The sequence below is a fragment of the Bombina bombina genome, chromosome 1 (assembly GCF_027579735.1).
Source record: "Bombina bombina isolate aBomBom1 chromosome 1, aBomBom1.pri, whole genome shotgun sequence".
Lineage (NCBI taxonomy): Eukaryota > Metazoa > Chordata > Amphibia > Anura > Bombinatoridae > Bombina > Bombina bombina.
The window spans coordinates 238,353,505-238,379,478 of record NC_069499.1 but is presented as its reverse complement, the minus strand read 5'-3'; the positions used below and the strand labels follow the sequence as shown (position 1 = coordinate 238,379,478).

Genomic DNA, 25,974 nt, shown 5'->3' with positions numbered 1-25,974 from the left:
AATTATTAACACAGTCTAAAAATAATAAACATGTATAATAATTGAATTCCTACACCGGTTAAATTATCACTTTAGACCAGTTTCCTTCTGCATTCTATAATCCTTAACTGTAGGTGAATAATTAATAAGCTTTTAAAACATCAAACAAATCTTCAACTAATATGCCACAATAGTTTTCAAACTAGTAGTGATTGTATATTAAAATAAAAAAAATCTCATTAACGTGTGACGTCATCAAACTGCGTCTCCTGCTCCCCCATGTGGTTATGCTGGCCTGTGTGATCTGGCAGCGAGCATTAGGTTTGAGGTGTCGGCAGGTAGTAGTAATGTCAGAAGTGTCATTAAAGAGAAAGGAGCCACCTGGAGAGGAGTCGGAAAACAAGAAGAAAAAGAGGCCGCGTAGAGAAAAGGATAGGTTCGTACCGCCCCCGGTAAAGCGGCGGCCTGGAATAAGTTTTGGGGATCAGCATTTCCAAGAGACTGAGTCCTACCTGGAGCACGGGCTGCGCAAAGTCCGTCCTTATTACTTTGATTTTGAAACTTACTGCAAGGGCCGGTGGGTCGGTAAGACTCTGAGGCAGGTGTTCAGCTCTGAGTTCCGTGTAGAACCCATCGAGTATTACGAACGAGCAACAGAGCTGGGTCGCCTTAGGCTCAACGAAGAGCCGGTTAAGGATCTAGATATAGTCCTTAAGGTAAGGAAGGGTATTATTGCTGTCTAATCCCTTACCTGCAAGTGAATCAATTTGTATGTGGTCTGGTGTGTGCGTCCTCATTTGAAATGTCCCATTTGTACGCACTACGCTGGCGTTTGAAGTACCAGAGGTGTATTTCAAATATCTTTAGAAGACCTTTCACAGTATGGTTTTGTTTTCATAAATGTTTCTCCAAGTTATTGCTGATCCAGTGATGTTTTTTAAAGTGGTATAGTCCAGAAAACAAAATGTGCTGTTTAACATGACAGTTGCTGTTGTTGACATAGTCAGTGTACTGTATAATATTTTCCCTTATATGTTCCCAATTGTCAATTTTACCTTCCTTGAGTATATAAAATTTTGTACAAATAACTGCTTTATTTATTATTATTATTATTATTATTTTATATATATATATATATATATATATATATATATATATATATATATATATATATACACACACACACATACAGAGAGAAGTGCACTCACAGGAACGAGCAACTGGCTTAATACCATTGTTAGCCTGTTCTATGGCGATTTTAATATATATATATATATATATATATATATATATATATATATATATATATATATAAAATTTTGTCATTGGAATAACTGACTTGTCTACCTACTCTATAAAATTAACCCCATTCATGCCCAGGGCAAGTGTTTAACATCAGAATGAAGTTCACGTGATCGTTAAGACGTCAATGTGATCGCTTGGTGTCAAGGCCAGATCGTAGCATGGGGGGGCTGCAAGAATTTGCTACCTTGTCAGAATCTGCTATCTCTGACTGCACATGCTCTGTACTACACACATTTATACATTTTTATATGTAATTTGTAATATTGTCTCTATCACGCTTTTATCATTCACCGTAACAATATATACTGAGAAAATATATCAATACAGATTCCATATAAAATTTTTATATAAATATGTGTTTAGGACACACATTCTGATAGAACATCCACTGACCAATTTCCCATTAAAAGGAGGGAGGGTGCAGGAAACCAAAACAAGGTAGGACGTTCCATGTGTCCTTATGGCGTTAAAGCCCATTGCTTAGGACGGCATGGAACATCTTAATGGCGTTAAGCAGTTAAATACTATAGTAATGGCTGTAGAAAAGCTACAAAACAGAAGGCATCAAAGATACCAACCTCGTAGTTGTGGAGAGCCCTTTTTAAAGGGTGTTTCCTCGCCAGCTTTAAAAAAAAAAAAAAAAAAAAATGTATCTGTTGTTGCCTGAGTACATTGTTTAAATAATTAATAGTAAAATTGCTTTCCTGTCAAAACATGCTGTATGTAGTGTTTAAAAACATCAAAGGCACAATTGTCTGTGATGGTTTTCAGAGCCTACAAAAGTTAAAGGGACACTAAACCCACATTTCCTTCATGATTCAGATAGAGCATGCAATTTTAAGCAACTTTCTAATTTACACCTATTATCAATTTTTCTTCATTCACTTGCTATCTTTATTTGAAAAAGAAGGCATCTAAGCTTCTTTTTTTGGTTTAGTACTCTGGACAGCACTTTTGTATTGGTGGATGACTTTATCCACCAATCGGCAAGAACAACCAAGGTTGTTCAACAAAAATGGGCCGGCATCTAAACTTACATTCTTGCATTTCAAATAAATATACCAAGAGAATGAAGAAAATTTGATAATAGGAGTAAACTATAAAGTTGCTAAACATTTCATGCTTTATCTGAATCACAAAAGAAAAAATTTGGGTTCAGTGTCCTTATCAAATTGCTTTAGAGCTTGTTTAAATAACAAGTTTTGTTCTAGAAGTTTTATGTCCCTTGAAGTTGCAGGCAACCCACCTCTGACATGCCAGTAAGTAAAACGCATCCCCATGTTAAGCTTACTGCCAGTAACTTAAATTAAAAGCAATTATAAAAATAATCAGGAACAAAACTATTTTAAAGTGAATGTAAATTTTCATGATTGAAAGCCCTGTTTTTAAAAATACTATTAAAAACAGGGGCACTTTAATTCATGAAAGTTTACATAGCAGCCGTGTGTTGTTGTTTTTTTTTTTTGTTTTTTTAATACTTACCTTTTTATTCCTTTCAAGCTTGGAACACCTGAGCATCGATTTCCCCCGCTCCCAGATCCTCTCATCTTACGTCAGAAATGATGATTGAGGCTTCCTCCAATAACGGACAGTGACTCTGCGAGGCTTTAGGCGAAACTTAAACATGAGGCCCTACTGACGCCATTAATGAAAAAAATGCAAGCAAACTGTATAAATTGCATTTATTATGACAAGCCTTAAATCCTATGATCTTAGAAATCACAGTTTCTAGAATTGTATATCTCATAACCAATTATTCTTTAGTCAAATATCTATACACAAACATAGGGTATAGATGAAATGTGTGCAGCTGCACATGTGTAAATATGAAATAAATCTGTCAACAAAGGTTTAAAAGAAAAATAAATCAATCTGTTTACAATACATTTTGCCCCCCCTCCCGCAAAGGCATAATACATTATGCCCCCCCAGACCCCCTTCAAAATATTATGCCCCCCATCAATAAATAAAGCCCCCAGTCCCCTGTAATACATTATGCCCCCTGTTATGATGCACCCACAGCTCTTTTCAATAAATTATGCCCCCACAGCCTTCTTCAATAAATTATGCCCCCCGACACCCATTGTAAGAATTTATGCCCACAGTCCCCCTGTAAGAAATAATGTCCCCAACCCCCCTGTAATAAATTAGCCCCCCAGCAATAAATAATTCCCCCAGCCCCCTGCAATAAAATGATGCCCCCAGCCATAAATGATGCCCCTGCAATAAAATGATGACCCCAGCTCCCCTGAATAAAATGACCCCCGCCTTCAGAAAGAAAACAAAACTTTTACTTACCGCCCATCCTTCCGACGGTGAACTCTTTCTTCAGCTTCAGGCCCTCGTGCGGGGGATGGGAGGGGTGACACGCGCAGCGTCACTCCTCCTTGGCTGGTGGGCAGAGAAGCTGATGAGGAAACAGTCGTCCAATCAGAGAGGGGAGTGTGACAGGGCTCTTAACACTGCTAGCGCACAGCAGCTTTAAGGTCATCTGTCACATCAAACACAAAGTGTTTGAGAGGGAGGCCTTAGACGACCGCCTAATTTGCCTAATACAAGAGCTGCCTCTGAGGCTTCCCCCCCAGAGCAAACATTGCCGGAGGCCACGCTGTGATTGAAGGAAGCCGGATTCGTCATTTCTGACAAAAGAAGAGACAGGGGCAGGGGAATCGCTGCTCCGGTGTTCCAAGCTTGAAAGGAATAACATGGCAAGTATTTTAAAAAAACGGCCGCATTGTAAACTTTCATGAATGCAAGTGCCCCTGTTTTTAATAGTATTTTTAAAAACAGGGCTTTCATTCGTGAAAATTTACATTCACTTTAAGTATATTCTGACCATGTGCCATGCTTCTAAACAGACCATAATTTACCAATAACACTGATGAAATATTTACAGATTGAAGTTTATCTGGGTTTATATAAGTTATCTGGGTGTAATATAAGGTTCTCACTAATTTCTGTGACATTTTAGCCTGTGTATATTTACATTGGAATCTTAGTTTACCACGATAAGGTGGATCAATGGTAACTAACTTGTTAAAATAATCAGTTATCTGTTAAAAATAATTTCTGTATTGATGAAAATTTTTACCCATAATTTTATTCCCAGAATCTGTCAATTTGGATATAATAATAGGATTGTTTTGCAGTGAGGTTCTCACTGGTATCGTATGATTTTAAAAATGTATTTTTGTTAATAATCTTTCACAGCTTTCACAAACTTTCTTTAACCCCTTAAGGATTGGGCATTTCATACTAAAACTTCCCCAAAAGACCAGAGCATTTTTTTGCCTTCACTCGATTTAAACAGAAATAGAGCCTTGTTTTTTTTTTTTATTTACCTGTCAAAACTGTATAGATTTTTTTTTAGTAGACAACACAAAGTATTGATCTGAGCCCATTTTGGTATATTTCTTGCCACCATTTCACCTCCAAATGCGATGCAAAAAAGCAATTTTTTCACAAACTTTTAGGTTTCTCACTGAAACAGCTTGTGCCATTGCTTTTTGGTAATTAGAAGGCCGCTAATTGCAGCTGCGCACCACACTTATTATTCCCAGCAGTGAAGGGGTTAATTTGGCTTGTAAGGTTATTTTTAGCTTTAGTGTAGAGATCAGCCTCCCACCTGACACTTCACACCCCTTATCCCTCTCAAACATCTCTCTTCCCACCCCCCAATGGTCACCCCCATCTTAAGTACTGGCAGACAGTCTGCCAGTATCCAGTTTTCCAAAATTTGTCAATTTTATCTAATAAAAAAACAAACAAAAAAACACTTTTATATATATATATATATATAGTGTAGCTGCCCACTTACCTGCTGCTCAGTTTTTTCTTTCTGTAGCGTTCCCTCCAGCGATAGACCGCCCACCCACCTCCCCTGCTTACCCTCCCACGCCACCAACGATCGGCACCACCGCTGCCCGATGCAGAGAGGGCCACAGACTGGCCCTCTCTGCAACTCTTTCTGCACTGCTCGATCATGCTACTTTTAGCGAGATCGCAGCGCAGAGAGGCCCAGGATAGCAGCATCATACAGAGTATGGCGCTGGTCATTAAAGGGTTAAACGATAGAAAGATCAACATTGAAATGTGCATTTCAATGCTAAATAAAATAGTTTTGGCAATATATTTTCATTAGCAAAAATGCTTCTATCAGAAGTTACGATATCTTGGCCTTCCCTGGTAATACTTACTAGTGTAGAACCCCTCCCAAATGGGCGTGGTCAGAACCACCACTTCCCTGATTTACCTATAAAAAGGTAATCTTATTTTTCTGTGGTATACACGCACATCCTGTGAGGGCCTATGCTGCAGTATGCAAATACTTTGCCTGTTCAGAGAGCTGTCAGTGATGTCTCTTGCTTCTGAAGATGTGATTTGTGTCACACAAGCCGCTGCTGACTCACCGAGAAGGTGTGGTGTTTGAATACTGGTGTACGAGACCTCGCAGGATGTGTGCGTATGCTGCAGAAAAATAGTACGGTACCGTTTACTAAAAGCAATTTTGCTATTGGAATTATATTGCAAAAATGTTTCTATTTCAAACTGCAATGCACCCTTCATTTTTGACCTTTCTATCATTAAATATTGCAGCATGTTGGACAATAATTTGTACCATTAATTCTCTTAAGACTTTATAGGATCATGTGCACATCAGCAGATACATTAGGCTTAAAACTGACACCCATACAATACGTGTGCCGACAATGCCCTTGATCAAAAGTTTATGCAGGATTTTCCTTATTAAAGGGATAGTAAAGACCAAAAATGTTATTGTTTTAAAAAGATAGATTATCCCTTTATTTACCATTCCCCAGTTTTGCATAACCAACACTGTTCTAGAAATATACTTTTTACCTCTGTAATTACCTTGTATCTAAGCTTCTGCTGACTGCCTCCTTATCTCAGATCTTTTGACAGACTTGCATTTCAGGCAATTAGTGCTAACTCCTTAAATAACTTCACATGCATGAGCACAGTGTTATCTATATGAAACACATGAACTGTGATGTATAGGCTGATGCTAGTAAGAAATTAGCATATAAGCCTACCATGGTTTAGCTTTCAACAAAGAATACCAAGAGAACAAATCAAATTTGATGATAAAAGTCCATTAGAAAGTTGTTTAAAATGACATGGCCTATCTGATGCATGAAAGTTTAATTTGGTCTTTTTATTAATGCTCATTTGGGATGGTAATGGTGTCATTAGCTATGTTTCTATTACATGCTAAACATAAGGTTTTAATTTATTTTTTTTACACTGACTGAAGAGATACATAGAGGAAAAATAAGAGTGAATGAAATTGATTGCATTTCTGTAATGAATATAGAGACCTTGTAACGCTTGCTATTTTTCACTGGTGTTTGTGTAAGATCCTGCTTGATCAGACTTTAAGGGACAGGAAATCCCAAACTTTTCAAGTTTCATGATTTCAATAGAATTATAAACAACTTTCCAATTTACTTATATGATCAAATTTGCTTTATTCACTTGTTATACTTTGCTGAAGGAGAACTACATTGCACCACTGGCAGCTAGATGAACACTCCACTCAGCAGCTAGCTCCCACTAGTCTAGGATATGTGTGTGTTTCTTTCATATAGGTGGCGAGAGTCCAAAAAGCTGTTACGTATGGCATATACATCTCTACCAGGAGGAGCCTATAAATAACCCTCCCACATACCTCAGTTTTAAAACTTTGCCTCCTTAGGAGGTGAGTGAAGCAGGTTGTGCTTAAATTCTTCAGTGAAAGGCGCTTCAGAGCATATTGAAGCCCGGTTCCCCTCAGAATACAATGCTTGTCAGAGGTATGTGAAGGGAGTACTGCCTCATGACACCATGTTTTCGTCTCACGGGAAATCTTTTCATGGGCTTTCTTTAATTCGGTCATCTTCTGCCTCCCTTTACAGATCGACGTTATACTCCATTACCTCTGCTGATATGTTTCAGTACTGGTTTGGCTGTCTGCTATCAGTGGACGAGTGTCTAAAGGTAAGTATATCATTTAAATCATGTTTTGTATGGACATTCAGAGCTATGAAATGTTTGTTTTTTTAATTTTAAGTGTTTTTTTCCAATCGACTTCTGGTGGGCGGCTCTCTAAGATGGCAGCAAGTTGTTACAGCTCAGAGGAAAAGCATTCCTATCTACTGAACTGTAGCTAGCTCTGAAACCATCTGCGTTTCCCTTGACAAGTAAAGTGTCCGGCAACTTTCTGCGGATAGAAGGAAAGCCATCCTCGGAAGCCAAGTTAACCTATAAAAGTGGACGTTGTCCCAGTGAACCTTCTTACAACCCAGAAATCTTCTTCTTTCTATCATATGTGCAGCATGACTAACAGTAGTGTGACTTACAAAATCAAAAGAATATCGGAGATGCTGATCCCGGCACTGGATAATATTGCTCAGAGATGTGCATTGCTAAGTATGGAGATATAAATGGCGGCTACTCGGCAGGACATAAAAGATCTGGAAGAAATAAGGTCTCCACCAGCCGCTACTGCACCACATACTTCAAACCATGATTACCTACTGGAGCAGCCGGCCTCCCTTACTTTACCCAGTCTCCCCCAATGTAGGGGATAATATATGGAGGCCACTTAGGCTGGAGTATTCCAAGAGGGCATCGGGAGACATGGAGGGTGGCTGCCTATCGCAGTTATGGTGTACCAGCTATAAGAGAAGCACACAGCTTAGCTTGGAGGAAACCTTTCTGGGAGACTGCTCAAGTGGAAATACAGGGAACAAGCTGCAGAATCTAAATCAGTGGATGGATATCAGGCTAATTAACAACATGCTTGAACCTTCACAGAGCCAACTTATCGTGAAACGGTATACTGAAGAGCCTCAAAGATGGAACAAATCTGGTCTAATCCAAGCTAATTCAAGATGCAGTAGGGGCATGTCTGATGATTGGTGGAACCAATGTAGGACCTGCTTAGCTACGGGTGTTGGCTGACATGTATTCTTTTTACCTACATCATAGGGAGCTAATTGCTTTATATCGTCTTGCAAAAAGTTTAAGAATATTGCTATAAAACCCTAACGATGTTTACTTCTATATTTAAATCTGCATACTCAGTGGACTCTAAATATGAGTTTACCATGTCAGATTGCCTGAATTTAGATATGTTTGGTAGGAACACCTAAAAGTAAGGTTGTTGTTGTGTTTGTTTTTTTTTTGTTTTTTTATATATACTATTGGCTTGAATTACCCAGCTCACGATCGCTATAAGGAAGAAATGTGTGTGTATTTTTAGCACTCTACTGTTATAATCCTGCTACTTATTCAATAGAAACAAGGTTTTTGTTTTTTTAAGTCCCCTTACTCTGCTGATACCCCAACCAAGTTCTTTTTACATATGTACTCTGCCCATGCTCAGTATTGCCGCTGCTCTTCGTTATATATACCTCAAATATGGGACAACAGTTCACCTAGAAAAGCATCTATATGGTTACCTAGTTCTCAACACCAGCTTCCTCACCTCAATGTTTTTTTAGTACTGTCTTTTGACACACTTTATGATAATCTACAGTTGTTTAACATTCTGTGAGGTACTATGAGTAATTTAAAGTGAACTTTATTTCTGATACTTTATGTCCCTGGATTATAACTAACATAGTAGATTTCTCATTACATCATTTACAATCTTATGAAGCAGTAGCAAATCTTGCACTTAATTCTCAATACCCTATACTCTGGCAATTTAGGATTATGACCATAATAACCTGACTTCGTCTTGATCCTTGGATTGGAGCACAATCTAATTCAGCCACATTTCTACAAAAATCTTAACTAAATATACAAAATTCACACTCTAAGCTAGTTTTTGTTCTGTTTTGTTTTACTATGTTTTATGTTTGATGTTATAAAATTGAGACACAATTATTCTATTCCCCTGTCTTAGAAACCAATTAATAAACTTAAGCCTATTGTTATATACATAGACAGAATTACTCTGTATGGGAACAAGCTTATTAACAAAAAGAATTATACGGAAGATGTCTTATATTTGTATGTTCTCACAAATGTAAATTATAGATCCTTATTTCATATTGCATTTATTTTGTTTTTTGTAATCTGCAAATCACATCTCTATATCATAGTCCATTGTGGGAATATTAATTGTAAACTGCAATTATTTATTGTCTCTCAATAAAAAGAAATTTAAAAAGTGTGTTTTTCTCCTATGTATATGTTTTTATAGAGCCCCACAGACAGGCACTATTGCCCTCTGAGAATAATTTATAAAACAGCCTATTATTAAAGGAAGTATTTTTTCATATTGTAACCTATGCTATAAATGTTAAGGGAGTATTTTTTATTTAGTCTCCTAAAACGTAAACTGCTTCTTAAGGGCTGAATGCTCGAACAGCAAAGAAAGGGATTTATATGAAAATACTTTTATCCAGCGCCTAAGACCTCATGAAGGTATGGCCCCCAACCCTGTACTTCTTGTAATGGGCAGATGAAACCTTTTTCAAAAATGTAGGTTAGAATCTGTCCAAAATCCCTGGATTCAGTAAAAACATTTCCCAGAAATATTGAATCAGATTCTAAACTCGACCTCCTATGGCGAGATTTTTTTCTCACCCATATTCCAAAGCAGCCTATGAAAGCCCTAGCATTTCTCATATCTGTAAAATATGGGAGTAATTGTCCCAGTACCTTTTACAGGAACAAGGGATGGGATTTTGTTAAAATCATTGTGCCAAAAAAGGAAAAAGTTGTGCCCTTTTATCTGTAATCGGACTGCAGGGTATTGCAATGTTTCATTATTTGGATGATATGTTGGTCCTAGCTTAATTTTTTTCATTTAGCAGACTCTCACACAAATCAACTGTTGTTGTTTCCTCAAAAACATGGTTAAGGGATCAATTTTACCAAAGAGTTCCTTGATCCCTCAGACGAAAGTCACCTTTTTAGTTTTCAAGATAGTTTCAGTGTCTGGCTCTTTTCTCATTACCTTCAGTCCCCAAGGCAGAACATAGAGTGATCTGAGATGTCATCGCAGAAAATGCAGCATGTCTGCAGAAAGAACAGGAACTGTTAGCACTTTAACTTTTCAATGCTGCTCCACATTAAGCTGTTATCTATAAACAGAGCTGTTCCCCGGCTGCATTGTATAAGTTTTCCTTAACACAGTGCATCCAGAGCAAAGTGCTGTTTGAAGACAACAGTCAAATATGCAGCAGTGCTACAAAGCAACAGGACATTGATTGGTGTCTGGCTCTGAGATTTTTGCAAGCTTGTTCCCTAGCTTTTCACAGTCTGCAAAGCTGTTTTTCTCTTAATGTAAGATGTTTATATGAGCAATGCACCTTTTTTATTACTACATTTCTATGTTAGACTAAGAGAAAAGAAAACAAATTAATTCAAGAGACATTTTGCAATTACTTTTTTTTGTCTGCAGCTAATTTGCAATGCAATTTTCAACTACTGCACTAGATTAGACAACTTTAAATATTGCTTTATTCTCCAGTTAACCAACACATTGCAATTGATCTGGTGATTTAGTGTAACTGACAAATTTACTATTTTATTTAAAAATGACCTGCAGAAAAATTTTCACTAAAATAATCTCATAGCAGAAAGTGAGAAAAAGTTCTGTCTCTGGGCCTTCAGTGGCTATGTGTATGGAAGTACTAGGTTTCATTATTGCAGCATTGGACGTGATCCCCTTTGCTCGTTTTCATATGAGACCTCTCCAATTTTGTATGCTACGCCAGTGGTGCAAGGATAATACTCAAATATCACAACCAATATTCTTAGATCCCATTATGCATTTTTTCTCAGACTTGGTGGTTAAATTGCCCCTCTATTCTTCAGGGGTCTTCCTTTGCTCATCCTACCTGGTCTGTGATCTCCACAGATGCAAGTCTTACAGGTTGGGGAGCCGTCTGGGGGTCTCTGAAAGCACAAGGAGTTTGGAATCCTTGAGAGGTGAGGTTACAAATCAATATCTTGGAACTCTGAGCTCTGTATTAAACTCTGTGGCCTGTATTGAAGAAAGGGCCTTATTTTTGTTTTCAGACAGACAATATTAGGACAGTGGCCTGTGTCAAATCATCAAGGGGGAACTTGAAGTTCCCTAGCCATAATAGAGGTACCTCGGATCCTTTCTTGGGCAGAAACGTATTCCTGCCTCATTATTGCGATTCACATCCCAGGTGTAGACAACTGGGAGGCAGATTAGCTCAGTTGTTAGTCCCTACATCCAGGAGAGTTGTCTCTCCATCAAGATGTGTTCTATCTTATTGTACAACTATGGGGCCTACCAGAAGTAGAAATAGATCTGATGGCCTCTCGTTTGAACAAGAGACTTCCCTGGTACCTTGCAAGTTCCAGGGATCCTCAGGCAGAGATGTTGGATACTCTAGCAGTGCTCTGGTCTTACCAGCCTGCTACTTCCCAGAGTGATTTTGAAAATCAAAATGGAACCGTCATTTGTAATCCTGATAGCTCCAGTGTGGCCTCACAGGATTTGCACAGTATGCAGAACTGGTCCGAATATCCAGTTGCCCAAAATGGCCTCTTCCTCTAAGGTCAGACATGTCTCAAGGTCCCTTCTTCCATACAGATCTATAGTCTCTAAACTTGATGGCATGGAAATTGAATGCTTAGCTCTCAGTCATAGAGGATTCTCTGACTCTGCGATTTAATACTATAATTCAGGCCCACAAGCCTTTTTCAAGAAAAATCTATCACAAAGTTTGGAAAACTTCTGTTTCATGATGTTCTACTCATGGCATTCTTTTAGAATTCCTAGGTTGCTTCAGGATGGTTTAGATAAAGGTTTATATGCCAGTACTTTTAAAGGACAAATCTCTGTCCTTTCTGTAATGTTTCACAGGAAAATTGCTAATCTTCCAGATATTCAATATTTTGTTCATGGTTTAACCTGAATTAAACCTGTTATTAAGCCTACTTCTCCAACTTGGTGTCTTAACTTAGTAGTAAAAGTGTTACAGGCTCCTCCTTTTGAACCTATCTTTACATTGGAAATTAAACTACTTTCTTGGAAAGTGTTTTCTTTTGGCTATCTCTTCTGCTAGAATAGATTTTGAATTGGCTGCTCTCTTGTGATTCTCCTTTTCTGATTTTCCATAAGGATTAAGCTGTTTTGCAGACTTAACCTTACTTAAAGGGACGCTATACCCAAACATTTTCTTTCATGATTAAGGTAGAGAATACAATTTTAAACAACATTCCAATTTACTTCTATTACCTAATTTGCTTCATTCTTTAGATATACTTTAATGAAGAAATAGCAATGACCACGGTGAACCAATCACAGGAGGCATCTATGTGCAGCTACCAATCAGCAGCTACTAAGCATATCTAGATATGCTTTTCAGCAAAGAATATCAAGAGAATGAAGCAAAATAGATAATAGAAGTAAATTAGAAAGTTGTTTATAATTCTATGCTCTTTCTAAATCATGAAAGAAAAAAACTTGGGTTTCATGTCCCTTTTAAGGTTGTTAACTCTCACAACATTAATAGGGAAAACATAATTTATCAGGTAAGTTTTTACATAAATTAATTTCTTTCATGATGACGAGAGTCCACGAGGCCCCACCCATTTGGTGTTATTGTTTTTTGTTTAAAGCACATCTTTTTTTTTTCCTAATCATCATTATTGGCTTTAACTCCCTAAACACCCCCCTACTTGGCTATTTGTAAAACTGAGGTATGTGTGAGGTGGGAGGGATATGTATAGGCTTTGGGAAACTTTGCCGCCTCCTGGCAGGAATGTATAACCCATACACAACAGCTCGTGGACTCTCGGCACCATGAAAGAAATTAATATATCAGGTAAGTTTTTTTTGCATAAATTATTGTGTGTGTGCGTGTTGTGTTTTTTTTCAACAAGGGATACCAAGACAACGATGCACATTTGAAAATAGCAATGAACACGTTTAATAAAAAGATAGTGTTAGCACCATCAATTTCACTCAAGCAGTACATTTTTATTTTTTTATTTTTCTGAAAGATTTCAGTTTTTTCACTGACCCCTGTATCATGTGAGAGCCACCAGCCAATCACAAACTTGTATACATTTATACTTTGCTTGCATGTGCTTAGTAGGAGCTGGTGCATCAGAAAATGTGAACATAAAAGGAATTGCACAATTTAATAAAATAAGTGGGTTTTTTATTGCATGCTTTATCTGAATTGTAAAAGCTGCCTTAAAGTGATGGTAAATCCTAGCGTTTGTGAAACTCTAGGTTTTAACATTGGAACAAATAAAGGGGACTTTCAGTCAGGAAGTATAAAATACTTCATGCTAAAAGTTCCATTAATTGTCTGAAGCGTTCGCTGCACTGAGCTCCTCAGGCAGCCCACAGCAGAACGCTATTTTGCTGTGAGGTGACGTTTCCACCTCTTAGCCAGTAACCAGATGGCCTGCACGGCTATTGGCTAAGAGGTGGAAATGTCACCTCACAGCAAAATAGCGTTCTGTCGTGGGCTGCCTAAGACGTTGAGCGCAGTGAACACTTCATACAAATAAAGGACCTTTCAGCCTGAAGTATTGTGTATGACTGAAAGTCGCCTTTATTTGTTTTACTGGTAAATCCTAGCGTTTCACAAATGCAAGGATTTACCATCACTTTAAAGGGACATGAAACGCAAACAAATTTCTTTCATGATTGACAGAGCATGCCATTTTAAACAACTTAACAATTTAATTATATTATCTAATTTGCTTTATTTTCTTGGTATCCTTTATTGAAAAAATACCTAGGTAGGCCCTGGAGCAACAATGCATTACTGGGAGCTAGCTGCTGATTTGTGTCTGCACATGCCTCTTATTGGCTCACCTGATGTGCACAGCTAGCTTACAGTAGTGCATTGCTGCTTATTTAACAAAGGATACTAAGAGAACAAAGCAAATTTGATAATAGAAGAAAATTGGAAAGTTGTTTAAAATTGTACTCTAAATCATAAGATAAACATTTTGGGTTTCATATCCCTTTTAATTTTAACTTTACTGTTCCTTTAAGAAACTTTTTGATACATACAACTTTCCGGGATTTAATTGTGAACACTTGGTAGAGTTATCTAATTTTTTTTAATGTGCACTTTTTTTTAATAAAAACAAATTGAAGTGATACATTAATATTATGCACTCAGTGCAGACAGTCTGCATTAGAAAACGGAAGTGGTGGTAGTAGCCATGTAGCTGTAACAATAAACTAAATGGATTTTGCTTTGATCTTTTGTATGTTACAGAACAATGACTTCCTCAGAAACACAGTGCATCGTCACGAGCCACCTGTTACTGCACAGCCTCTGCACATCCTAGTAGAGAATGACGAAATGGTGGTGGTAGACAAGCCGTCATCTTTGCCTGTGCACCCCTGTGGTCGTTTCCGACACAACACGGTCATCTTTATCCTAGGCAAAGAGCACAATTTAAAAGAGCTTCACACAATTCATCGCCTGGACCGCATGACATCCGGTGTGCTCATGTTTGCCAAGACCCTAGAGGTTTCCAAAAAGATTGATGAACAAGTTCGGGAGCGGCAGGTGAGTTTGAGGATATATTATGAAGTAGAACTTAAAAATAATGTAGTTTTGGAGACTATACATGGAAAGGAAACCTCTCTTGTGTTCCATGGTACAGTGTCATATAGAATCTACATTCTGCAGGAGTAAAATACCTCTCCACCTTTCTTTTAGTGAATGCTTAATGTCTTTAGTTTGTCTTGTATGCTTAAAGATCACATCATACAGAAAGAAAGAGTCTTATTTCTTCTATGTTACTAAATTCCAAGGCGTCTAATAAGACCTACATAAATGTCTCAACTTGTAATGCTTTAAAGGGATACTAAACCCACATTTTTTTCTTTCATGATTCGGACAGAGCATGCAATTTTAAGCAACCTTCTAATTTACTCTTATCAATTTTTCTTTGTTCTCTTGCTATCTTTATTTGAAAAAGCAGGAATGTAAGTTTAAGAACCGGACCATTTTGGTTCAGCACCTGGGTAGTGTTTGCTGATTGGTGGATAAACTGCAGTACTATATGTTAGCAGTTTTGCAAGAATGTTATTCAGTTGCAAAAGTACTTTCCTGCCATGTAATGCTTCACACATGTGCATGATATATACCTAGGTATCTCTTAAACAAAGAATACCATGAGAACAAAGTAAATTTGATAATAGAAGTAAATTGGAACCTTTCTTTCTAATGACACAGTGAGCTCATGGATCATCTCTAATAACTATTGGGAATATCACTCCTGGCCAGCAGGAGGAGGCAAAGAGCACCGCAGTTAAGTATCACCTCCCTTCCCTCAAACCCCAGTCATTCTCTTTGCCTATGTTAAAAGCAAGGAGGTTGTAAAGTTTAGGTGTCTGAAAGAAGATTCTTCAATCAAGATTTTATTATTTTAAAGCAGAGCAGGTTTGTTCTGATCTTTCCTGGGGTTTAGCTGTAGCCCATGTCAGTCTCTTCAGTAGAACAGTGGTGGCTTTTAAGCAATTGGGAACTTGTGAGGTATAATCCTCACTGCGCCTTCCAAATAGTTGTTGCTGCCCTGTCCTGAAAGCCTGATTAGGATTATTCTCTCTTTCCTAATTTTTCTACGGGTCCATGTGAGGGGATGCCCTCTCTCACCAAGTGAGCTGCCCTGCTGCAGTGCAGATTGATCTTCAGGTAAGTGCCTAGTTTTATTTTCTTGGAATGGAGAATATGGCACTTTATCAGTTAAGTCTGGTTTTTTTGGGACATTGAGCACTAGTAATCCTATTTGGGGTTAATAGGATTAAGTAGGCAGTGTATGCAGACACTAGAGATGTGAAATCTTTTGGAGAGGCTCAGATTTGTTTAATTTGTTCCGGTTTTATTCCGGACTTTGTGGGGCAGCAGTGTGTTTTACTATGTGAAATATGCTTCGGCATTGATAGTAATGGCGGCCGGTCACTTTTCTAGTTAGGAACGCCCACGAATAGGAAGGGCATTTTTCTGAGGCACCAATTTAGTGTTGCGCGCCTTTCCGGAGAACTTCCTGTTCCGGTCCGGAGTGGTAGTTTTGCTGCGTCTCTGCTTAAAGGAAGAGCGTTTAGTTTGTAGCCATTTTGAACAGCTATATATTGAGTCTGGATCGTATTCAAAGCTTAATCCGGTTTCCAGGAGGATAGGTAGGCTTCTCAGCAAGGAGTGCTGAGGTGAGGAGGCTGTCAAGGTTTATAGTGAACTGCTGCTTGGCGGTAGTTTAAAGATTAAAGGAAATTTTTTTTGTGACCGTAACGTTTTTTTGTTATTATTTTTCAAACCTAAATAAGAGCAGTTGGGTTTATTTTGTTTGAATATTGGGTAAAGATGGATCAAGAGGCCCTGCAAAATGTTACATGTAGCTTGTGTTTTGATTCTAATGTGGAACCTCCAATCCCTTTTTGTTCCTCATGTATTGAAAGGACATTACATTACAGGGATAGACTTTTTGAATCTGAGCCATCATTAGCTAAGGCGGATGCTGTTCAGGGGTCTCCTGTTCAAGATATGCCGCAGCTTTCTACTCAAGCGTCCCAAACATTGTCTACACATGCAGTGCCCTGCATTTCCTCTCACACTCCAGTTAGGGTTACCTTGCAAGACATTGCTACCCACACATCCTCTGCGGTAACTGATGCGCTGTCTGCCTTTCCCATGCTGCAGGGAAAGTGCAAGAGGAAATGTAAAGAATCAGTGAGTAAGGTTTCTGATACAGTTAACAATTAAATTATAAGCGCTAGAGGTGAAAAAACCAGCTTAACTATTGAATTCCCCTCCAGGAAAGCAAGAAATTGAGAGCAAAAAGGTCAGATGGTAGTTAAGCGCTAAGAGCAAGGTTTGTGGGAGGATGTTGATTATCTATAAATAAAGCTATATGGCGGCATATATTGTGGATATAAAATCTAATATTAGATAGGTGATAAGTGCTGTGTAGGTACCAGTACTCGAAATATATATATATCTATATATCTATATATATCTCTCAGTATAGTGAATAAAAGATGAAGGAAGCGAAGAAAGTACAAATATAGATACAATTTATTAAAATAAAGGTTTAAAACAATATATCAAGTATTAGACAATTAAAACATAAGTATCTAAAAGTGCAGGGACGTCTCCCTTATTCGTTACTGTTTAGTAACAGTTGATAAAAAAATCAAATGGTAGTGTAAATTACTTGCGTTTTAATTTGCTGTTAGCAACTGTAGGTTAAAAATGTAACTCCTGAGGTGTTCAGTAAAGATGCGAAGTAACTGTCGGGTAGAGACCGCGTTGTGTGCAGCTTGGCGTTACCAGATGGTGTTGATTGCGCCTTTTACGTGACCGGTGTGACGTCACTGAAGCCGGTTCCGTACAGCGTTTCTATGGTAGCCCCTATTCCGCAAGGATTGTGGAAGTCTTGGGGGAATAACTGTTGAACTTGGCGGTCAAAATAAATGACTTGATGGTTGTTTAAAGCAATATAGGGATAAATGATCCTCAAATTGTGCAGGCTGTGCGGTCGCGATGCAGCGACTAAAAGTGCGGTTTGTTCCCTTTGGTTGCTAGTAGCAACTAGTGGGTCCTTTTTAATGTTAAAACTTGGCGGTCGTTAAACGACTATTAAGGCAGATGTATCTTTGCGGTCGTTATCTAAACGACTAGAGAGTCTTTGATTAGAAGAGCTTGGCGGTCACTTTGTAGCGACTAGGAGATCTTTGCGGTCGTTAGTAACGACTCTGATGTTCCTTTCTCTGGTGTTCCCTTACTATCTGAATTGCTGCCAGAATGTATACAAGTTCAACAGTTATTCCCACAAGACTTCCACAATCCTTGCGGAATAGGGGCTACCATAGAAACGCCGTACGCAACCGGCTTCAGTGACGTCACACCGGTCACGTAAAAGGCGCAATCAACACCATCTGGTAACGCCAAGCCGCACACAATGCGGTCTCTACCCGACAGTTACTTCGCATCTTTACTGAACACCTCAGGAGTTACATTTTTACCCTACAGTTGCTAACAGCAAATTAATCCGCAAGTACTTTACACTACCATTTGATTTTTTTATCAACTGTTACTAAACAGTAACGAATAAGGGAGGCGTCCCTGCACTTTTAGATACTTATGTTTTAATTGTATAATACTTGATATATTGTTTTAAACCTTTATTTTAATAAATTGTATCTATATTTGTACTTTCTTCGCTTCCTTCATCTTTTATTCACTATACTGAGATATATATATATATATATATATATATATATATATATATATATATATATATATATATATATATATATATATATATATATATATATATATATATATATATATATATATATATATATATATATAATTTCGAGTACTGGTACCTACACAGCACTTATCACCTATCTAATATTAGATTTTATATCCACAATATATGCCGCCATATAGCTTTATTTATAGATAATCAACATCCTCCCACAAACCTTGCTCTTAAGGTTTCTGATACAGTCATGGCTATTCCGAATGTTCCCTCTCAGAAGTCTGAGGAGGAGGATACTTCGATAGAATCTGAGGGTGAAGTCTCAGACAGTGTAATTCCTTCTTCTGATGCTGAAGTTGTATCCTTCAGGTTTAAAGGGACACTGAACCCTTTTTTTTTTTCGTGATTCAGATAGAGCATGCCATTTTAAGCAACTTTCTAATTTACTCCTATTATCTATTTTTCTTCGTTCTTTTGATATCTTTATTGGAAAAAGAATGCATCTAAGCTTTTTTTTTTTGGTTCAGAACTCTGGATAGCACTTTTTTATTGGTGGATGAATTTATCCACCAATCAGCAGGAACAACCAAGGTTGTTAACCACAAATGGGCCGGCATCTAAACTTACATTCTTGCATTTCAAATAAAGATACCAAGAGAATGAAGAAAATTTGATAATTGGAGTAAATTAGAAAGTTACTTAAAATTTCATTCTCTATCTGAATCAAAATAAAAAATTTGGGGTCAGTGTCCCTTTTAAGCTAGAACACCTCCGGTTGTTACTTAAAGTGGTTTTGGCCACCCTGGACGACTCCGACATGACTGTTGTAGTCAATCCTAAGAAGTCAAGTAAGTTAAACAAATACTTTGACGTTCCTTCCGCAGTGGAGGTTTTTCCGGTACCAGACCGGGCTACAGAAATTATTGCATAGGAATGAGAGAGACCAGGTATCACTTTTTTTTTTCTTTTTCTTTTTTTCTTTTTTTTTTTTTTTTTTCTTCTTCTCCATCTCCAATTTTTAAGAAGATGTTTCACATAGCTGACTCTAAAAAGGAGTCTTGGCAAACAGTCCCCAAGGTAGAAGGGGCAATTTCCACCTTGGCTAAGAGAACTACTATTCCCATAGAGGATAGCTGTTCTTTTATGGATCCTATGGATAAGAAGTTGGAAGGGTTACTTAATAAGATGCATGTACACCAGGTTTTACAATGACAACCTGTGGTGTGTATTGCTACTGTCACCAACGCAGCAGCTTACTGGTTTGATGCATTATCTGAATATATTCAGACAGATACTCCTCTTGAAGAGATCCAGGACAGGATCAAGGCTCTTAAGTTGGGCAATTCCTTTATCACTGATGCTTCCTTACAAGTCATTAAAATTGGGAGCAAAGATTTGCTGTTTTGGCTCGTAGAGCCTTATGGTTGAAATCCTGGTCTGCATATGTGTCATCTAAGTCTAAACTTTTGGCGATTCCCTACAATTGTAAGTCCTTGTTTGGGCCAGGCTTGGCTGAAATCATTTCAGATATTCCTCAGGATAAGAGGAATAAACAGGACGTCAGAGTAATTTTTGTTGCTTTCGAAACTTTAAGGGTAAGCCTTCCTCTCCCTCTTCCAAACAGGAACAGTCCAAGTCTTCCTGGAAGTCCAATCAGTCTTGGAACAAGGGGAAGCAATCTAAGATGCACGTTAATGACTCAAAGTCAGCATGAAGGGTTTGCCCCTGATCCGGTAGCGGATCTTGTTGGGGGCAGACTTTCTTTCTTCGCTCAAGCCTGGGTTCGGGATGTTCCGGATCCCTGGACAGTGGACATCGTGTCCCAGGGATACAAACTAGAGTTCAAGACTTTTCCTCCCAGTGGCAGGTTCCTTCTCTCAAGATTATCTGTAGAACAGATAAAAAGAGAGGCGTTCTTACATTGTGTCCTGAATCTTTCCGACCTGGGAGTGATAGTTCCGGTTCCAATGCAGTAACTGGGTCTGGGATTCTACTCCAATCTGTTCGTGGTTCCCAGAAAAGAGGGAACTTTCAGACTAATTTTAGACCTCAAGAGTCTAAACAAGTTCCTCAGAGTACCGTCCTTCAAGATGGAAACGACTTGTTCCATTCTTACCTTGGTGCAAGAGGGTCAATTCATGACAACAGATTTAAAGGATGCGTACCTGCGCATATTCCCATACACAGGAACTATCACAAGTTTCTGAGGTTCGCGTTTCTAGACAAACACTTTCAATTTGTGTCTCTTCCATTCGGCCTTGCCACATCTCCCAGAATTTTCTCAAAGGTTCTTGAAGCGCTGTTGGTGGTGCTTCGGTTGCAGGGCATTGTATTGGCGCCTTATCTGAACGACATTCTCATTCAGGCGCCATCCTTTCAACAGACAAGCTCCCACACGGAGATGTTACCTTTTCTGCGCTCTCACGGATGGAAGGTGAATTTGGGAAAGAGTTCCTTAAAGGGTAGTGTTCTTGGGAACCATAATAGATTTTCTATGAATGAAAAGTTTTCTGACAGAGGTCAGAAAAACAAAGATCTTCAACTCTTGTCTTGCCCTTCAGTCCTCTCTTCGGCCGTCGGTGACCCACTGTATGGAGGTAATTGGTATGATGGTGTCTGCCATGGACATCATACCGTTTGCTCGGTTCCATCTCAGATCTCGGCAGTTATGCATGCTCAGTCAACTGGGAATATGCGAATCTGTCTCCAAGATTAGAGCTGGATCAGGTGACAAGAGATTCTCTTCCATGGTGGCTGTCTCAGGAGCATCTCTCCCAGGGAACCTGCTTCCGCAGACATACCTGGGTGATTGTGACCACGGATGCCAGCCTGCTGGGATGGGGAGCAGTCTGGGGCTCGTTAAAGGCTCAGGTTCTATGGACTCGGGAGGAGTCAGGTCTCCCCATAAACATCCTAGAGCTGAGGGCAATCTTCATTGCTTGCCTGGCCTCAGTTAGCTTCAGCCCGGTTTATCAGGTTCCAGTCGGACAACATAACTTCAGTGGCTTACATCAACCATCAGGGAGGAACTCAGAGTTCCTTGGCCATGACAGAGGTAGCCAAAATTATTCAGTGGTCGGAGACCCACAACTGCTGTCTGTCTGAGATCCACATTCCAGGAGTGGACAATTGGGAAGTGGATTTTCTGAGCAGACAGACCTTTCACCCGGGGGAGTTGGAACTCCATCCGGAGGTGTTTTCCAACTTGATTCTCAATTGGGGACAGCCGGAACTGGATCTCATTGCATCTCGACAGAATGCCAAGCTCCCAAGGTACGGGTCGAGGTCAAGGGATCCTCAGGCTGTACTGATAGATGCTCTGGCGGTTCCTTGGAATTTCAGTCTAGCATACCAGTTTCCTCCATTCGCTCTCCTTCCTTGGGTCATTGTTTGAATCAAACAGGAGAGGGGGTCAGTGATCCTCATTGCACCGGCATTGCCCCCCCCTCTTGGAGACTTCCACTGAGGAAGGACCTTCTACTTCAAGGGCCCTTCCTTCACCCAAATCTTGTTTTTCTGAAGCGGACTGCTTGGAGATTGAACGCTTAATTTTATCTAAGCGTGGTTTTTCTGAGTCGGTCATTGAGATCATGATTCATGCTTGTAAGCCTATTACCAGAAAGATTTACTATAAGATATGGTGTAATTATCTGTATTGGTGTGAATCCAGATGCTACTCTTGGAGAAGAGTTCAGAATCCTAGGATTTTGTCTTTTCTCCAGGAGGGTCTGGAGAAGGGATTATCTGCTAGTACCTTGAAGGGTCAGATTTCTGATAATCTATATTGTTGCATAAGCGTCTGGTGGACGTGCCAGATGTACAATCCTTCTGTCAGGCCTTGGTCAGAATCAGGCCTGTGTTCAAATCTGTTACTACTCCCTGGAGTCTTAACCTTGTTCTTAAAGTTCTTCAGCAGGCTCCATTTGAGCCTATGCATTCTTTAGATATTAAGATGTTATCTTTGAAAGTTTTTTTTTTTTCTTGTTGCTATTTCTTCTGCTCAAAGAGTTTCTGAACTCTCTGCGTTACATTGGGAATCTCCTTACCTTGTTTTTCATTCCGATAAGGTAGTTCTGCATGCTAAGTTAGGTTTCCTTCCAAAAGTGGTTTCGGATAGGAATATTAACAAGGAAATCGTTCCTTCTTTGTGTCCTAACCCTTCTTCTCATAAAGAGCGTTTACTGCACAACCTAGATGTGGAACGTGCATTGAAGTACTAGTCCTCTTACTTGTTTGTCGTTTTCTCTGGGAAACGCAAGGGTCAGAAGGCTACTGGTATGTCCCTTTCTCTGTGGCTGAGAAGTATAATCCGTTTGGCCTATGAAACTGCTGGACAGCAACCCATTGAGAGAATCACGGCTCATTCAAAGAGGGCTGTTTTCTCTTCCTGGGCATTCAAAAATGAAGCTTCTATGGAACTGATGTGCAAGGCTGCAACTTGGTCCTCACTTCTCTCTACACACTTTTTCAAAATTCCAAAAGTTTGATACTTTTGCCTCGGCTGAGGCTTCTTTTGGGAGAAAGGTTCTTCAAGCAGTGGTGCCTTCCGTTTCGGTTACCTGTCTTGTCCCTCCCTTATCTGTATCCTCTAGCTTGGGTATTGTTTCCCAATAGTAATTAGAGATGATCCGTGGACTTAGTGTCATTAGAAAGAAAACAAAATTTATTCTTAGCTGATAAATTATTCAGACATTCTTTTTGTTTTGTAAACCTCAGGCACCTCTTCTACTTCCTTTCTCTTATTTTCCTTAGGTCGAATGACTGGGGTTTGAGGGAAGGGAGGTGATACCTAATAGCTTTGCTGTGGTGCTCTTTGCCGCCTCCTGCTGGCCAGGAGTGATATTCTCAATAGTAGAGATAATCCGTGGACTCACCGTGTCAATAAATAAATAAATTCAGGTAAGCATAAATTTCGTTTTTAAATTGCATTCTGTCTGAATCACAAAAGAAAAATGTTGTGTGTAATGTCCCTTTTTGAGTTTAAAATAATTGCATTTTAGTACCTATCACTCTCCCACAACCCATGGGGAGTGTATTTCTCCTTCTATCTCTTCTTTGCATGGCATTTCTATAGCCATTATTGCACTATTTGAATTTTCAGTAAAGGTGGCAATTTCAACAGGTAAAAGAAGATATTTCAAATGACAAAAGAAAGGTAAAGTTATGGTTTGTAAACAATTGAATACACTACAGCAAGTAAAATAGATTACTGAGAACACATTAAAGAAACGAAACAATTACCGTGCACTGCCCCTTTAAGTTAGTGGTGAGTATATAGCTGAGTTCACCGGAAATAATTTACCAACATTTCCATATTATGGTTTGTGCCCCTATTTAGCACTCACTGCACCTTTCTCCCTTTTTCAATAACTGCATGATTAAAAAAAAAAAAAAATGGGGCATGGATGGAAGAAGTGTCATCTTATACAAGACTTTAAATATGAGATTTCAGGTTTTTGATTTTCCGTGATGGTGATGTCTTACATTCAGGAGTCACAGCTATGCAGACTGGGAAAGGCTACGGGACGGGTTGAAAAAAAATCCCTGAATGCCAATCATCAATCAGAACATTGCTACTTTGCGGCGCTGCTTTCTTCAAACACTCTGCTCTGGCTGCTCTATGTTAATGGAAGCACACAGTGCAGCCAGAGCAAAGTCCTGTTTGATGAGAACAGCCTGACGTGGAGCAACTCTGCAAAGCAAAAGTGCCAACAGTATGTGTCCTATTCTTTCTGCAGCCATGCTGCATTTTCTGCTATGACATCTCAGATCACAGTATGTTCTGCCTTGGGGCCTATAACTTTAGTTGTATTTTTCTATATTAGTAATTTGAAATTGAAATATATCTACATATTTATTCTCAGGTTAACCTATGCTTTGAATACATATCCTGCATTTGTTTTCTATTTAATGTCCCTTAAATTTTTGTAACCGTGGATCAAACTTTGATGAATGAAAGCCCGGTTTTTAAAAAATTACTATTAAAAACGGGGGTACTTTCATTCATCAAAGTTTACAAAGCAGCTGTTTTGTTTATAAACTTACCTCTCTTACTCTTCACAGCCGGAGCAGCTTCTCCCGCCCGGAGATCCTCTCTTAACATGTCAGCAATGACTAATCCGGCTTCCTCCAATCACGACTTTCCCCCCAGGGTAATCATTGCCTAATTGGAGGAAGCCGAATTAGTCATTGCTGACATGTTAAGAGAGGATCTCCGGGCGGGGGAAGCTGCTCCGGCTGTGAAGAGAAGAAAGATAAGTTTATAAACAAAACGGCTGCTTTGTAAACTTTGATGAATGAAAGTGCCCCTGTTTTTAATAGCACTTTTAAAAACGGGCTTTTATTCATCAAAGTTTACCTTCACTTTAAGAATGATAGATTACAGTGCAGAACATGCTTACAAATTGGCTCGCTAAACTCATTACAATAGGTACTAGTTAAACTTTTATGCCACAATAATACGTCTTATTCAAATTTCTGCTTTAACTTATTTTTTTTTTCTTCTTATCTTGGATCTGCTTTCAAATAATATCTTCTCTCATTTCTATCTATACAGTTGGAGAAAGAGTATGTGTGTAGGGTGTGCGGAGAGTTTCCTGAAGAAGAGGTGACCTGTGAGGAACCTATTCTTGTGGTCTCTTATAAGATTGGTGTTTGCTGTGTCGATCCCAAAGGTAAAACCTGCAAGACTGTATTCCAGAGGCTCAGTTACAATGGAAAATCCAGTGTGGTCAAGTGCTTTCCTTACACTGGCCGCACTCACCAGATCAGGGTCCACTTGCAGTATCTTGGGCATCCAATTGTCAATGACCCTATCTACAACACAGAGGCCTGGGGCCCCAATAAAGGTAAAGGTGGTCACATTGGCAAGACCAATGATGAGCTACTAAAATCATTGATGGAAGAACATAAATCTAAGCATCACTTTGATATTTTGGATATTCCGGAAGATCTTGGACTGAACATAGAAAGTAAAAACAATGAAGGCCAACAATCCATAATACAACCAACAGTCACAGACTGTACTGAAAGCCAACCTCTGGTAGGAACAGAGACTTTAGGTTCATCACGGAGTTTGGCTGTCCCACTTGTAAGTCAAGAAACAGAAGTTAAATGCAGTAATCAGGAGGAAAGCATCCAAGGATCAAAGGATATTTTGTGTGGTGAATGTAGGATTGTAAGACCAGACCCCTCTCCTAAAGATCTGATTATGTACCTTCATGCCCTACGATACAAAGGAACTGAATTTGAATTTTCTGCTGCAATGCCAGTCTGGGCAAAAAAAGACTGGGCAGAAGATTAAAGATCCTTTCAGCCTGAGTATATGTATTCTGTTAATTAAATTATTTTACTTGAAGTAGGACTTGTTAGTGTCCCGTCATGTGTTTTGGGTTTTATGGTTAAACTGGGGGAAAAAAACAGTATAATTAAAATGTAAGAGTTGTACTGGTA

At 38.9% G+C, this 25,974-nt stretch overlaps 1 protein-coding gene across 1 annotated transcript; it reads left to right on the top strand.

Moving 5' to 3' along the window:
- Positions 1 to 257: 257 nt before the first annotated feature.
- On the top strand, positions 258 to 25,974 carry RPUSD2 (RNA pseudouridine synthase domain containing 2). The gene is made up of 3 exons (XM_053689767.1): positions 258 to 695; positions 14,526 to 14,822; positions 25,079 to 25,974. The coding sequence occupies exons 1-3, from the start codon at positions 267 to 269 to the stop codon at positions 25,823 to 25,825; spliced, it is 1,473 nt and encodes a 490-aa protein (XP_053545742.1). The 5' UTR covers positions 258 to 266; the 3' UTR covers positions 25,826 to 25,974.